This window comes from Suncus etruscus, chromosome 12, assembly GCF_024139225.1.
Source record: "Suncus etruscus isolate mSunEtr1 chromosome 12, mSunEtr1.pri.cur, whole genome shotgun sequence".
Taxonomy (NCBI): Eukaryota; Metazoa; Chordata; class Mammalia; order Eulipotyphla; family Soricidae; genus Suncus; species Suncus etruscus.
Genome location: NC_064859.1, coordinates 23,462,596 through 23,478,239, shown reverse-complemented (window position 1 = coordinate 23,478,239; position 15,644 = coordinate 23,462,596). Strand labels below are relative to the sequence as shown.

The 15,644-nt window shown below is 53.0% G+C and overlaps 1 protein-coding gene across 3 annotated transcripts in view; it reads left to right on the top strand.

The window, feature by feature from the left end:
* The window catches only part of DYSF (dysferlin), a 226,636-nt gene that overhangs the window by 87,218 nt on the left and 123,774 nt on the right, over positions 1–15,644 (top strand). For all 3 annotated transcript variants that reach the window (XM_049785137.1, XM_049785135.1, XM_049785136.1), the window contains 6 exons: positions 5,745–5,786; positions 6,899–7,014; positions 7,396–7,509; positions 8,710–8,887; positions 9,057–9,181; positions 10,619–10,725. In XM_049785137.1, coding sequence (XP_049641094.1) covers positions 5,745–5,786; positions 6,899–7,014; positions 7,396–7,509; positions 8,710–8,887; positions 9,057–9,181; positions 10,619–10,725 — 682 coding nt within the window. The remainder of the gene's footprint in view (positions 1–5,744; positions 5,787–6,898; positions 7,015–7,395; positions 7,510–8,709; positions 8,888–9,056; positions 9,182–10,618; positions 10,726–15,644) is intronic.

Genomic DNA, 15,644 nt, shown 5'->3' with positions numbered 1-15,644 from the left:
GTGTCATTTTTAATTTTTTGTCATGCCCACTTTCTTCCCTGTCACTCATTTTACATTCCCTTCTTCGTTTTCTGCCCAGAGTTTTGCTTCATTCCACTTGCTTTTGAGTCATTTCCTGAGTGTCAGGCAAACATTGTCCTGAGTTCTACCGACACCTTATCTCTAGCAAGATCCACAGTGTTGGTTTTTGGGCCACACCCAGGGATGCTCAGGGGTTACTCCTGGTTGTCACTCAGAAATAGCTCCTGGCAGACATGGGGGACCATATGGGACACCGGGATTTGAACCAACCTCCTTTGGTCCTGGATCAGCTGCTTGCAAGGCAAATACCGCTGTGCTATCTCTCCGGGCCCACAGTGTTGGTTTTTCTAGACAGGAGTTGACTCTGTCACCCTGTCTTTCCAGATCTTTATCCGGAGAGTAGGCTCTGTACCTGGTTTCTAGATGACTGCGTGCTAGAAGTGAAGATCTTCTCCAATCCTTTCTTCTAGCCTTTAAAAACAAACAAACAAACAAACAAACAAACAAACAAACAAACACCAGGTCCCTTCCCTGTAGAAGACTCTAGCACACACAGTAGAGAACTGTGCAGTGAACTTACAGGTGCCCTCACTTAGCTGGCAGCAGGACTCTCTCCCAGCCCTCCTCATGGCTCAGGGGGTTTCTGATGGTCACCCCAGAGGTACAGGTGGAGGTAGTGGATGTGAGGGAGAGGGCATGTTGGCAAAACAGAACCTTTCACTCACTGGCTTCATCCTGTCTCTGGCTTCAGAATGGCACGAAAGGAAACTTCTCACATTGCTATTTCCTGAAACCATGACTTGTGTCATTAGCTACTCCAGGGAGAGTTTATTTATTTACTAAGTTATCTTATTTTATTTTAACTTTGTGTATCTTGGATGTACCAACCATCATTGGAGTGGTATCTCATTTTTCTTTTTTAAATTTAAAACATGGTGATATTTCCAATTCTGGTAAATGCAGGGTTTCGTGCCCATCAATGTTTGCCTCTTTGCAACACTGACTCAGGTCCCTCTCTGCCAGTCCTGTTCCCTGCCATTGGTAATTCAGTTCTGTAAACCAATTCTCAGGTTCTGTTCCTATTTGCCATTCATTAGTGCACTCCATATTATTTTTTTTTTTTGGTTTTTGGGCCACACCCGGTAACGCTCAGGGGTTACTCCTGGCTATGCGCTCAGAAGTTGCTCCTGGCTTGGGGGACCATATGGGACACCGGGGGATCGAACCGCGGTCTGTCCAAGGCTAGCGCAGGCAAGGCAGGCGCACCTTACCTTTAGCGCCACCGCCCGGCCCCCCACTCCATATTATTTTAGAGCCCACATAGGAGAGGAATTTTCCTGGATCTGTCCTTTCTTCTGGTTAACTTTATTCAACATAATCCCTTCAAATTCTATCTACATAAGGACATATTGCATAACTCCTTTTTTTCTTATTGTTGAGTAGTATTCTACTGCATGTATGTGCCACAGTTTCTTTATCTAGTTTCGTATTCTTGGACATTTGGCCTGTTTCCAGATCTTGGCTATTGTGACTAGTGATGCAGTGAACATAGTAGTGCAGATGTCTTTTTGATATAGTGTTTTTTTGGCCTTTGGGGGTGGGTCTGAGAAGTGTAGGATGGCGTAGTGGTAGGATGTTTGCTTTGCTGAGGACCTCGGTTTAATCCCCTAGTGTTCCATATGGTCCCCCAAGCCAGGAGCAATTTCTGAGCACATAGCCAGGAGTAACTCCTGAGTGTCATCGGGTGGGGTTCAAAAAAATTCTGAGTTATGTGATAGCTCAATGTCTAACTTTTTGAGAAACGTCCATATGTTTTCCAAAGAGATTGAACCAGTAGAAATCCTGAGCAGCAAAGGATGAGGTTCCTTTTCCCCACATCCACCCCCGTGTTGCTTGTCTTGTTCATTTTTTTAATGTGTGCTAGTGTCATTGGTGTGAGGTCAGATTACATGGTTGATTTGAATTTCCCTTATAATAAGTGATGCAGACTATATTATTTTCTATTTATCTATTGGCCATGTGTATGTCTTACTTAAGGAAGTTATGTTCAGCTCCCCTCATCTTATTTTGGGAAATACCTTATGAAGCTCAGGAGTTTTCTCCAGCTTTGCATTCAGGAATCACTCCTGGCAGTGCTCAGAGGATCCCGGATTGAACCCGGATTGGCCATGTATAAGGCAATCATTCTACCAGCTGTGTTATCACTTTTTGATGTGCTTTTTTTTTTTTTGTATCATTCTCAATGCAGAAGCTGCTTAGCTTTTTGTGGGTTTTTGTTTTCTATTTTTTTTGGTTTTTGGTGAGGCTTAGGGGTTACTTCGGGCTTTCCGTTCAGAAATATTTCCATATGGGATGCTGGGGATCGAACCCAGGTCTGTCCTGGGCAGCTGCGTGCAAGGCAAACACCCTACCGCTGTGCTATCGCTCTGGAAAATAAGCTGCTTAGTTTAATGCAGCTCTGATGGAGAGTTTAGACCCCACCTTGGGTCTTCATGTCTGCGTTCATGTTGTGTCAATGGAACATGAGTGGGATATTCATATGGCCACTAGATGGCGCTCAGGTCACGGGTAACTGGCTGGTTCGGTTGGGACCCGGTTCCATGCAAAGACACCCCTGCTGTTTGACTGGGTAGTGTGAAGGTCCCTTACCTCTGTGACCACCAAAGAGTTCCATGCCCTGCTCCAACCTGAGCCCTCCTGCCCTCCAGCTCTGGCATCTCTCTCTGCAGCCTGCCTGCTAGCTCAGGGCTGACTTCTTTCTCCCAGGGGCCTTAGGCCGTCTTACAGCTATTGGTGTTTTTCTCCATGGGTGTGTGGTAGGTTTGGTGTTCTAGCATGTCTGGGCCATGGGAGACTCTTCATTCCTTCATGCTGTCCAGACCTCACTCTACCAAGCCCTTCCGATGGGCTTTCTCTGCTGCCCCGGGGCACTTTGTTGGCCTGTTTTTGTTTTTCTTTCCAGGGAGGACAATATTCAACACTCTCCTCCGTAGCACCTCTGCCAGCAGGTCTGCTCTGGCTCTGGAATGTATGTTGTGGCTTGTACTCACTGTTCTAGGGCCTTCTGGTTTCCTTAGAAGCTGCTCTCCTCTCTAAGGAACCCACCGTGAAATGCCCATGAAGGCTGTCAGCATGTGATATGGCAAAAGCTGGCAGCAGAACTAGTGGCTGACTGTTTTTCCATACGGGAGAAACCCAAAGTTTGTTGCTTACTTGCTTTTGCAACATAGAGGGGGTGATTTCCTAGTGGTGTCCCAGTGGATCTGGGTTTCACTTGCTGCTTGGTGCAGGTAGGTATCAGGCATTGAGCAGGAGATATAGGCTGTGCTCAAAGGTGAGGCAGGCAGGACTGGCCACAAGTAATGGTCTTGGCCTCATCAGGGGCACCCGTTGCTTACCCCTGGGGACTGCCTGCACTGTGGTGTACAGTTCTGGGGTGGGTTGGGGCCTGTTGTAGGAAACAGATTTCCCTTGTTTTCCCTGGGGTGGATGGATTTGGGTTTGGCTGTTTCCGCTGTGTTTTGGGGCTTCCATAGTCCAGTCCCCTCAGTTGAGAAAAACACACCCAAACACTCGTGTTTTGGCAGAGGGGCGATGAGGACTCAATAGAGGCTTTGTTTTGGGTGGCTTCACTCGTCCATCTGCTCTTGACTCTCTGAGCTGTCTGCAGACTCAGGGGAGAGAGCCCGGATGATCTTCGGTACCGGGAGATCTGTGACCCTGCCTCCCACCTAGGAACCCCAGTACCAGGCCTCACTGGGTGCCTAGCTCTGTGCCTGGTTAGGCTTGTTGAGTCAGTGCTTGGATGAGTGAGGGAACAGATGAAAGGGCTGGTGGGGAAAGAGGCACCAGAGCATGTGCTGGTCAGATGGCTGGTGGGATTAGAGGCCATCTGTGTCGGGCCGGGCACGGCTTGCAGCCAGGATTCCGAGTCTGTCTGTGGGTGGGAAGTTGAATTTGCCTCTGCAAGAAGCACTTGGGGTCTGCACTGTGACCTTGGCCTCATTAGCCTGAGATAACTGGCCAGGCCTGTTTGTAATCACTTGGAAGGAGCTTAAAGTGAAATCCATTTCCTTCCGGTGGTCCCAGCCCTGCTCTGGGGGCTGCAACTGGTTCCCTGTCTGTTCTTGAGTGGTTACTGCAAGCCTGACCAGAATCCCCCATGGATGAAAACCCAATTCCATGGATTTGAAAATGCTCATGAGCAAGGGACCCTGCAGTTCTGTGGGGACAAGCACTGAGGGGTTGCATCCCGGGTCTCTGTATCTCTGGTGCTGAGCCTTCCTGCCCGCCTTGGCCAGACTGGCCTTTCCCATACTTCCTTGCTGCTCCTTTTCTCTTTCAACTCTTTCCTCTGCTTATCCTTCCTTCATAAGATATTGTACCGTTCTTGGCTCTTAACGACAGACCAGGAGTTATAGGAGAACAGTCAGAGAACTTTTTGATATTTGATTGTTGTTTGAGACCAACAGGTCATGATGATTTTTAGACAGGCAAGGAACTTTGCTTTGCATACAGATGAGCCAGAATGATCCCCAGTACTATCCTCTATGGTCCCCTGAGCATTGCCAGAGAACTTGCTGAATGCAGAGTCAATAAACCCAAAATCAATAAATTGATAATATAATAATAAAAAAAAATTTTGTACTTTTATTACCTAGGCATTTTGTTGGGACCCCTAGCCTTATGGAGTAAAGGGTAGGCATGCACACTTTGTGCTCTTTATTGATGTACAGAAACCATGGGCATGAATAATTTGGTTGTTGTTTGAGACCAACAGTTAATGACGACCTGTTGGTAATGGATGAACAGCATTGGGAATGTCACAAAACACATGCTCAGACTTGGTATTCAGTCACATGTTGCCAGGTGAAGGCGGACAGGGAAGGTTGCAGTTCTGGAAGAAGAAAAAAAATCAGAGAGGATGTGGAAAGAGACCCAAGGACCCATTCTCTAAGGGCAGTTAGTGACTCTTGAACTTGCCTAGAAATGAGGGGCAAATTACAAGAACCAGGATGTGTGCCGGAGCCCCTCACCCCATGCTTCTCATTTCTAGAACCTCTACTTCCCAGCTTGCAGGGACACTCACAAGTGTGTCGAACCTTCAGTGAACGGAGAGCTTCTGAGTTCTGCTTCCCTGAAGCCACTGGCCACAGAGGGCAGCCCCAAGTGCTGGCTGCTGTAAAAAATGGCAATGTGATCTTATCAGAAGCAATACCAGGGATGTTCCACAAGATGGCGATATTGTACCTTTAAATGCTGCTGCTTCCTGGCTCGGCTCCAAGTCATCCTGTGTGGAGCCTTGCCTCTGCCTGAACTCTGGTCCTTTCCTGGTCCCCTTGTTGTCTATACTGTTTCCTTCATTCACCTGCTTTTCTGGGGCAAGAGCAGATTTTCTTTCTGTGCAATTTCTCGAAAGATTATTTTGGGGTCTACTTTTCACTCAGCAAATAGAACACACAGCTCTCCAGGTAGTCCCAAGTGGGAAGGAAGGGTGCCCCAGTATGTTTGAGGGGGTCTGTGTTTTTTTTCAGGGCTTAGGCTGGGAGGGAGCAAGGGATGATTCGTTTGTGATCAACTCACAGCTGCGCACATCTGATTCCCGTACTCACGTGCAGGGACCATTGCTCCATCTGTCCCTCAGGCACACGCCTGTCCATGTAACCTGTCTTCTTCCACCGCTAGGCTCATCCTAACTCCTTTTCCATTTCTTTACGCTTCAGAGGAGCCTGCAGGTGTGGTCAAGCCTCCTCCAGCCACCAACCGTATGTGCTTTCACCTTGGGGACTTTGAGGGAGAGGGCCTTGGGGCGCTTGCTGGAGGGGAAAGGATGCAGGTTGCCAGGGATTGTGATGCATCCTTAGGGCCCCAGAAAGGATGTTGGTTGTTAAATTTCTCCTGTGCAAAATGAAAATCAAACGGAATGTTTTATAATAGACTCTCACCCCCTGGACCTTTAGAACCAGCTGAGTTCTAGCTGGGTTCAGTGGGCACACTCCCTCTAGCAGTGCTCCTACAAGGAGGAGTCAGGGTTGATGCTCCTATAGGAAAGCTTTGGGGTTGGTTTTCCTGCAGGGAAGAATTAGGGTTGGTGCTCCCACAGAGAGGACTCAGGCTGGTCGTGTGGGGCAGGATGGGAAGTTAAAATTCATAAGGCCAAGCATAACTGAGACCATGTGCACAGAATATTAGCGATACGTCACTTCCCTCCCAACCTGACATCTCCACTCTCTCCCAAGCCCTGGAGGATGGGCAGTGAGGAGGGGTACAGGTGACCCTGCTTCTGCGAGACGGAAATGTCATACTCTTCAAATCTCTCACTGCCTGGCTCTGTCCATGTGCTCCACACTTGAGGCTGGCCCCCTCTCTCCCGTGGTCTGGCTGCAGCGCAGCCCCACTGAGGTCAGGATGCTCCTGACTCTGCCTCCTGAGAGATGGTTTCTTTGGCTCTCAGACTCGGGGGTCTCTGCAGAGACCTGGGAACTTGGAAGCCCAGTGGAAGTGCAGCGGGAGTGGGGAGATGCAGGCTGGAGTGTGGCTGCAGAGGGGCAGCCAGGAGGGGAGGTTGAACCCTCGCTTTGCATCTTGACTGAGTCCTTGGCCTTGGAGATGGGACAGTTGGGGTCTGTGCTTTGTGCGTTCTTCAGCTTCCTCCTGTGTGCACGGAATGAATGAAAGTCTGGGGCTGGGCTAAGGTGCGGGGGCAGCCCTGCTCTGGAGGCAGTGGGAATAATCTGCTTTATTCGGAAATGTGCATGGCCTTAATGTCCTACTGTGTATGAACTGACAGCCAGGATTGAGCTCAGACCCCAAGGGGGTTGGCTATAGTCCGGAAAGTTGCCCTATACAACTTTCTGATTCTGGCTTTGTTTCCTAGTGGATGACCATCTGGGCTTCCTCCCCACCTTTGGGCCCTGTTATATCAACCTGTACGGCAGCCCCAGGGAGTTCACTGGCTTCCCGGACCCCTATGCAGAACTCAACACAGGCAAGGTAAGCCAGCTAGGTCTGGCAAGTATTTGGTCTGGCTTGGACCCGAGGGCCTGATGGATATGAGCAGATCCTGGTCCTCAGAGCCCCCTTCATCTGTCTTACTCTCTCTTGCCCTTCCTCCAGTTCCCTTCCCTGACACCTCTCCTTCAGAGCCAGCCCCCACTTCATTTTTCTGTGCTGTCCCAGACAGCACATGGGTCAGATTTTGTCCCCTTTGGCCAAAATGGAGCCTGGGACTGGCTCTCGCTGTGTGCCTTGAGCTCTCTCCTACAACTTCCGCATCTCAGAACCCTGGGGGTGATTCAGGGACCCATTCTGGATGCCTGGGAGCTGAGTGTCATCAGGCCCCGGTGGACCCCAGCCCACGTCCTCTCCTCTCAGGGGGAAGGTGTGGCCTACCGAGGCCGGCTCCTGCTGGCCCTGGAGACCAAGCTCGTGGAGCACAGTGAGCAGAAGGTAGAGGATCTCCCTGCAGACGACATCCTCCGAGTGGAGGTGAGAGACTGGCTCTGGGCAGAGCAGGAGGGTCACGGTGCAGAGGAACGAGGGGGAATGAGCCGTCGGCGGCACGGTGGACAGGGTTCTGCTTCCCGCGTACTCCTGTCTGTTCCTTCTCTGAGATCTGGGAGCCATCCTGATCCTCTGCTGGGAAGTATTTGCAGATTTTGGAGCTGAGTGCAAAGCCAGAGGCTGGGATGCTATTAAGTCCTTCTGGCATCCTTGGGTGAGCTTTGCCAGTATCTCCAGTGACAGACAAGGACTTAAGCCTGCACTGAGGGACAGTAGGGAAGCTGGGCTTTGTGTTTAGGTAGTGATATTAGGAGTCCCTACAGGGGTTTGCCATCAGTCTCTGCTGTAGGAGGTACCCATGTGCCTCTGGGTTGAGCACTGGCTCGTAAGTTAATGATCACAGTAGCCTCATCAGATAGGTGTGGATTTAAACAGGGATTAATTCATTCGGGGAGGTGTTCAGAGGCTATTCCTGGCTCAGGGCCTGGGTGTTACTCCTGGCATTGCCCAGGGATCTGGGTGATACCAGGGCCTGAACGGGACTTCCATTCTGCACAGTTTGGTACCCTGTCCCTTTGGGTATCATTCAGGCCTGGCATGGAAATGGACCTTTCCACCCAGTGTCCACTCCATCAGTGAGGTGCTCTTGTTACAGTTTCTTTTCTTCCAAGCCTGGTTGTGTAACCCTGCTCCCTGCCTACTACCAAGGCCACCCAAAGGTCATCCTGATTCACATGGGGCCCTGTGATGGAGCATCCGGCAACTCAGCCTGGGATTCAATCACCCGGGGCATGGATGCTGGCAGGGGTGTGGGGGGCCTGGGCAGGGGTGGGTGGGAGCTCAAGGGGCAGTGTGGAAGAGCTTGCTTTCAGTACACACAGGAGATCTGGCTGCCCCAAGGTGGTGGGATGCGGCTGCTGGTTTGGATTAAGGCGCGGCCTGACCTTGGGAGTAGACCTTATTAGAGGAACGTGGCCAAACACACAGGCCTGGAAGGAGTTTGCTCAGTTTGTAACCAAATCTGGGCGCTGGTGCTGAGCTGGACCAGTCACCACCCGCCCATCCAGCCAGGATTTATTGGGCTCCAGTCATGGCCTGGGCTTGCCAGACACATGACCCCCGTGCACCCACTGTCTCCCTTCTCCTTCCTATGACCCCCCCGCCGGCCACCCTCTCGACACCTAGAAATACCTCCGGAGGCGCAAGTACTCGCTGTTTGCTGCCTTCTACTCAGCGACCATGCTGCAGGATGTGGACTCTGCTGTCCAATTCGAGGTCAGCATTGGGAACTACGGGAACAAGTTCGACAACACCTGCCTGCCGCTGGCCTCCACCACGCAGTACAGCAGGGCGGTCTTTGATGGTGAGGGTGCCCAAGGGCACAGCGGGAAGTCACTGGAGACCTACCCAAAGGTTGTGCCATGTGTCCTGGAGTTTGTGAAAAGGAGGTCCGGGACTCGCATTTCCCCACTCTCCCTTTCCCCTCCCCACCCCTTGTCCCACTCAGCATGGCCGGCCATGTGTCCTTCCAGGCTGTCACTATTACTACTTGCCCTGGGGCAGCGTGAAGCCAGTGGTGGTGCTGTCCTCCTACTGGGAGGACATCAGCCACAGGATCGAGACACAGAACCAGCTGCTTGGCATTGCAGACCGGCTGGTGAGTGCTGGCTTGCCACAGTCCCGCACCCCCTCTTAATGTGTGTGTGAGGGTGTCCTCATGCCTATCCTCTGGGTGGGCACATCCAAAGAGCTCTGTGTCCCTGGCCATCCCTGGTGTCCCAGTTGGTGCCTTCATGGCTTTCCTGTGGCTCATTCGGGGAGGAGAGGAGAGGGGAATGTGAAGGATGCTTGGGACTGTCTCTCGATCTGCATGATGAAGGATATGCAGAGAAAGAGCTAAGAGAATATACTTAGGGCAGCACATTCATTCATTTATTCATTCAGTTTGCCCTCTCATCATTGGTCTTGAACTCACATGCAGGGGGTATTCTAAAAATGTCTAGAAACTTCTAGAGGTAGACATGAACAAGGAGCTGCCCCGGTTTTTGGGGAATCAGTTAAGTAAAGGGGAGCACTGGTTCACTCACGCTAGGTGCAGATTTCCAAACTTCCATTTAAGAAACACTCCAAGAGGCCCCAGGGAAAGATGCAGGCACTGAGAGAAGGCAGTGTGGATAATAGGGGATTCACATCCAATGAGGGAGGTCGGAGGCTAGAATCTAGATGGGACACCATTGTGGGGGCTCAGGGGAGAGGAATGAGGTGTTGGGAAAGTGGGAAGAAAAGATCTTGGGGAGAAAATGGCAGAACTAGATCACAAAGGAACTGGTGATCCAGTGGACGAGGAGGACACAGGGCCAAGAGGAATTGGAACTTCCAAGGAGAGCAGTATTGAGGTCTGGTGGGCACTTTCTGTTCCGGGCATGACCAGAGGAGGGTCAACTGCTGGTGCATATGGCCTGGCTGAGGGCAGTCAGGGTGGGCAGAGGGGGGAGTAGAGTCAGTGATCCCTTTTGGGTGGGGGCAAGGATGGAGTGCAGTCCACCTCTGCCCGATTGAGAAGGGGGAGAGTGGCGAGTCTCAGCCACTGGGCGGACCTGGGGTGGGTGCTGAGCCAGCCCAGACACTGCTTTGGGGTCACCCATTCTCTCGGAGAAAGCTGCAGACAGTGGTTCCGGGTATTGGCAGGGCGTGCTTGAGCTTTGCCTTTGCTTCATGCCCAGGCCATGAGAGCAGCGCTCCAGAGAGACCCTCATGCCCGAGTGGCTCTGGTTCAGCAGGAGGGAAAAGGACCCTCGTCTGAGTCCTGGGGTTGTTGGGTGGATGGGGCTCAATCTGATCCCCAGTGGGGCAGTAGCAAGGGTTCCACAGGCCTCTTGGCTGTGAGCTGGGTGTCTGTGAAGAGTAGGGCTCTGTGGGTGGTTTTTGTGGTAGTTGACACCCCAGTTTTGGACGTGTGGATGTGTGTGGGGAACCCGGAAGGTCCGTGAGCCAGGGAAGGCCCTGTTGGTGGGGTCTGAGCCCCTTCCTTGGCTCTGGTGGGCTGGGAGAGGGGACCCCTGTGGCATCTCCCCAGGCCTCGTTTGTCCTGCAGGAAGCAAGCCTGGAGCAAGTTCACCTGGCGCTGAAGGCGCAGGGCTCCCCCGAGGATCTGGACGCGTTGGTGGCACAGCTGATGGATGAGCTCATCGCAGACTGCAGGTAGGGGGTGCTGGCACCTACTCCTACTCCTGGCTCCCCCAGGCCTCGCCCAGGCAGTGTTCGTGTGTGGCGGAGAGCAGAGACACGTCTCCCCAGCCACGCTTGGCCAGCAGTCCAGCCTACGCCGAGTCCAAAGGTGGCGGGCCCAGCCAGTGCGGGGAGTTGAAAAGGTGACATTTAGAGCAGGTCATAAATCTCTGTGGCGGCGGCAGCTGTGGGCCGGGCAGCCAGGCCCACCTGAATGGGGAGCATTGTGTCTGATCCCCGACCTCTGATTTTCCTGATGGAATCTCCAGGAGGAACTGGTGGGGGTGTGGACACCCTCCTTTCCCATGACCATGCTGGGGGGACCTTGGTTTCTGTTTAGACTTCTGTCGAATTGTCAGCACTAGGAAAAGGGGTACTGGGGTGCTGGATAGTAGGGGTACCCAGTGGTCCAGCCAAAGTACCCTCACTTTGCCTCCCCTGCCTGTGAAGTGAGGCGGGGCTCAGCCCATACTCTGAACTTTGATTTCCTCAACTTTGGCCCAACCTAAGACGTAAGAATTTTGATAAAGTCTCATTAGCAAAGTGCCAGCCCTCGGAAGTGTTTAATAAGCGGGTACTGTAATTGCCATTAAGAAGGAATATGCCGGGACTGGAGAGATAGCATGGAGGTAAGGCATTTGCCTTTCATGCAGAAGGTCATCGGTTTGAATCCCGGCATCCCATATGGTCCCCCGTGCCTGCCAGGAGCAATTTCTGAGCATGGAGCCAGAAGTAACCCCTGAGCACTGCCAGGTGTGACCCAAACCCCCCCACCCCCCCAAATAAAGAAGGAATATGCAGAAGCAATAGCACAGTGGGTTATCTGTTTGCCTTGCATGGGGCCGACCCAGGACGGACCCAGGTTCGGTTCCCGACATCCCAAATGGTCTGCTGAGCCTGCAGGAGCGATTTCTGGGCACAGAGCCAGGAGTACCTCTTGAGCGTCACCCAGTGTGGTCCAAAACAAACAACATGAAAAACAAACGGAAAAAGAAATACATTGCATGCTGCTCCACTTCAAGTCCTCGGCACTGCAAATGGTCCCCCGAGCACCACCAGGTTTGGTCCATCCCCAGCCCTCAAAAAAGTCAGGGACTGAGGGTCTTGTCCCATTAAGGGGCCTAAAATATGCAGCAACTTTGCTTCTCCAGACCTCATTTTCACAGCCTTCATTTAGACTTTGCAAAGAATGGTTTTGTCTCTAGGCAGGCACACACCCCTTCTCCATTGTGTCATCCCAGCCTCAGTGTGTGTCTGAGTTCCATGTGGGAACACTGGAACCATGGTTGTGGGACCCTGCAACTCTGGGCATCTGGAGCATCTGGATGGGGTACAGTGCCCATTTTCCCAAGGTGGCAATGTAGAAGTGAACTGCTGAAACCAGGGAGCCACTGAAGCCACCGAAGTGCTTTGCAGGGAGCAGGGGAGCTTGGAGCAGTTATACTGAACTCAAACTATGATTATCCAGGGGCTCTTCTTGGAAGAGGGGGCATTCATGGTGGACTTGAAGACACAAAAATGCTGGAGCCCAGTGGGAACACCTTGGTTCCATTGCAACAGCTGTTTCATGGGGGGCACAGTAGTACTTAGGGTTCAGAGGCTCACTAGACTTGCAGTGTGAGGGTGAGTGAGGTCTAAAGTGTCACCTGAGGCAGGGATACAGGGAGGTGGGGACCAGGGAAGCAGAGGAGACCATGACCCTCAGTGGGCTGCTTTTGAGAGATAGTGGGTTGGATGTGGGGCAGAGGGGCCAAGCAGGGTCCAGTGTCAGCTCCCAGCACTGACCAGAGCTGGGTGGATTTCGTAGAGGAGGGAGGGTTGGTGTCAGGTGTCAGAGCCCTCTGGTGGCTGGATGGACACTTGGCTCAGCAGGAGGCAGTACCCCATGGCTCAAGGAGTGTTCAGAGATGGACTGTGCCTCCCTGGCCACAAGGTGTGGTGCTTGGCACAGGGACGCATCCACCTGGGTGTGTAGGGGGTCTCCTGGCAAGGATTTGGGCACTGGCAAGGCACTTTCAGGGCCCAAGGCTGCCTGCAGTGCCAGGGCCACCATGAGAGGTTCTTCCCTCTTTGCACCTGTTAGGCCCCACCCGGGTCACCACAGGGCAATGGGGCGGCCACATTGAGGGGCACCAGCTGGCTAGAGCAGTTCACTCTGCTGCCCTGTGTGTGCCCTCTCATCACCTCTTCCTTGCCTCAGGTTTCCTCTGTGCTTTTCCAGCTCTGTCCCAGGGCCTTAACTTCTGTTCCCCACATTCAACAATTTCTCCTCCACCTTCCTTACATAGGCCAAGCTTCACTCAGCCCAGCACAAGTTCCCTGGCCATCAGGCATCCCCACTCCCACCCTCAGTGGGCTCACCCTTGTGCCTTCATAAACTGCCTCCTAGACCCCAGCCCAACCCCTGACCCTCTGCTTCTGAGGTTTTGTTTTGTTTTGTTTTTTGGGTCACACCCGGCAGCGCTCAGGGGTTACTCCTGGATCTATGCTCAAAAATCGCTCCTGGCAGGCTCAGGGGACTATGTGGGGTGCCAAAATTCGAACTACCTTTCTTCTCCATACAAGGCAAACACCCTACCTCTATGCTATCTCTCTGGCCCCTGTATCTGAGTCTTGACCCTTTGCACATTTTTTTCCTTTCACCCTTGGCTCCTTCTTGCTGTGTGGCAAAGCTCAAATCACGTCCTCCAGCAGTTTTCCTGACATCAAGGCAACTCCGGGGATCTAGTCTTGTTTTTTTTTTTTTTTTTTTTTTTTTTGGGGGGGGCCACACCCAGCAGTGCTCAGGGGTTACTCCTGGCTGTCTGCTCAGAAATAGCTCCTGGCAGGCCTGGGGGACCATATGGGACACCGGGATTCGAACCAACCACCTTTGGTCCTGGATCGGCTGCTTGCAAGGCAAACGCCGCTGTGCTATCTCTCAGGGCCCTAGTCTTGTTTTTTTTGCTGTTTAAGGGGCTCTGAGAGCAGGACTGGACTTGACTTAAGATTCAGCCGTCAAACTGTCTCTACACAGTGATGTGATGCAGAAGAAAGTGAATGACTGAGGCCAGGGGATAGGTTGGTTGTGTGTGTCTAGACATTGCCAGACCACCAGCTCCAGTAAGAAGCACACTGGCGGGCCCAGAGAGATAGCACAGTGGCGTTTGCCTTGCAAGCAGCCGATCCATGACCAAAGGTGGTTGGTTCAAATCCCGGTGTCCCATATGGTCCCCCGTGCCTGCCAGGAGCTATTTCTGAGCAGACAGCTAGGAGTAACCCCTGAGCACCACCGGGTGTGGCCCAAAAACAAAACAAAAACAAAACAAAACAAAACAAAAAAAAAAAAAAGAAGCACACTGGCAGCTGGGCTAGCCCGGCCTAGTCCTATCTCTAATCTGCCCGAGCTGCAGCTGGAGTGTGTGAAGCTGTGCCATCAGCCTTCTCTTCCCTGTCTCCTTTCTTTGCATTACATATCAGTGATGTTCAGTCTAGCTGTGGGCACTTGACCATTGGTGCTGTGTGTTCAGGCAGTGCTGGGGCCATGAGGACCAAACTTGGGGCCTCACACACATAGGACATGCCCTCTTCCACCCTTCTGCATTCCCTCCCCTGCCCCTGGCTCTTCCTTTCTTCCTGTACCCCCAGTCTTACACTACCCCAGGCTGGGGCAGGGCTGAGGGCTTCATGCAGTCACAGGTCAGCTGATTTCTTGGGGAATCTTATATGGGCTGGTGGCCTCCATAGAAAGCTCCCTTTGGTGGTCTGTCTGGCCGTTCCTCCCAGTTCCCGACCCAGGCTGGGACATAAATCACCCCAGTTGGCTCGAAATTCGTACCCCACTCCAGACTCCTGACTCCCACCCTCTGGTCCAGTCCAGCCTCCTTCCCAGGCAGGCATCAGCCCAGGACTCTGGCCCAGGCCCCCCTACACGAAGAGGCATGCCTCTCTGCCACATTCACTGTCGGAGGGGTTGGGGGTGCTGGCCTCCCCTCTCTTGGCCTGGGGCAGCCCGTCCTCGGCACCCTCAGGCCGTAAATATTATATTACTACAGGGTGTGCAGTACGTGACCTGAGACAGGCCCCGGGGCTTAAGTTCCCCGACACGGAGTTTGCGTCCCGGCCCCCCCACCCTAAAAATTCAATTAAAAAAAATAACAGGAAGAATGCCGTGCGCCGAGGGCCGGCCAGAGTGCTGTATCTGGCGGCAGCAGTGCCGAGGCGCTCCGGCGGTAATTGGTTCTGCATAGCTCCGGGAAATTGGCAGAAAAATAAATCAGCCAGGAGCGGGAGTCGAGACGCTGCGGGGCCGGTGGTGAAGGTTTGGGGGGGGGGGCGTGCAAGTGGTGGGAGCAGAACTGGAGGAGCCGCTCTGACTGATGTTTGTGCTGGGAATCAAAGGCTCAGTTGGGGTGAGGTGAGGGGCTGGGAGCAGCCCCCACAACCTTGGGGAGGACATCCCATGGGTGCTCCCTGATGCAAGAGCTCAGAGGGTCCTGCCACCCTCCCATCCTGCATCACCCCAGGACACCCTGACTGAGCCCAGGCCTCAATGTGCCAAAGAGGAGGCATCGAGGCTTGCTAGGGAGCCCACTGGGATTGGGGTGGGGTGAGGTGGGAGGCGACCGGAGTTCTTCCCTTCCAAACAGGATTGAGTTGAGGCCCAGCCCTCCTCTTGGAGCCTCTGGCTGTGTTTCTGGGACTGTGTGTACCCCCACTTCTCTCCAAAATCTCCCCGAAGCAGAGGGTTCTGGGAGGGCCGACACAGCTGTATTGCTGGCTGCCGGCCTCCCCACGGCGTCTGCAGTGGCTTGTCAGGGTTCCATAAATTTCCCTCTTGAAGAGAGTGTGAGCGCCGCAGCATTTGTTCCAGCCAAGAACCTCCGCTCGAAGAGGGGGCAGGGGTGGGAGGA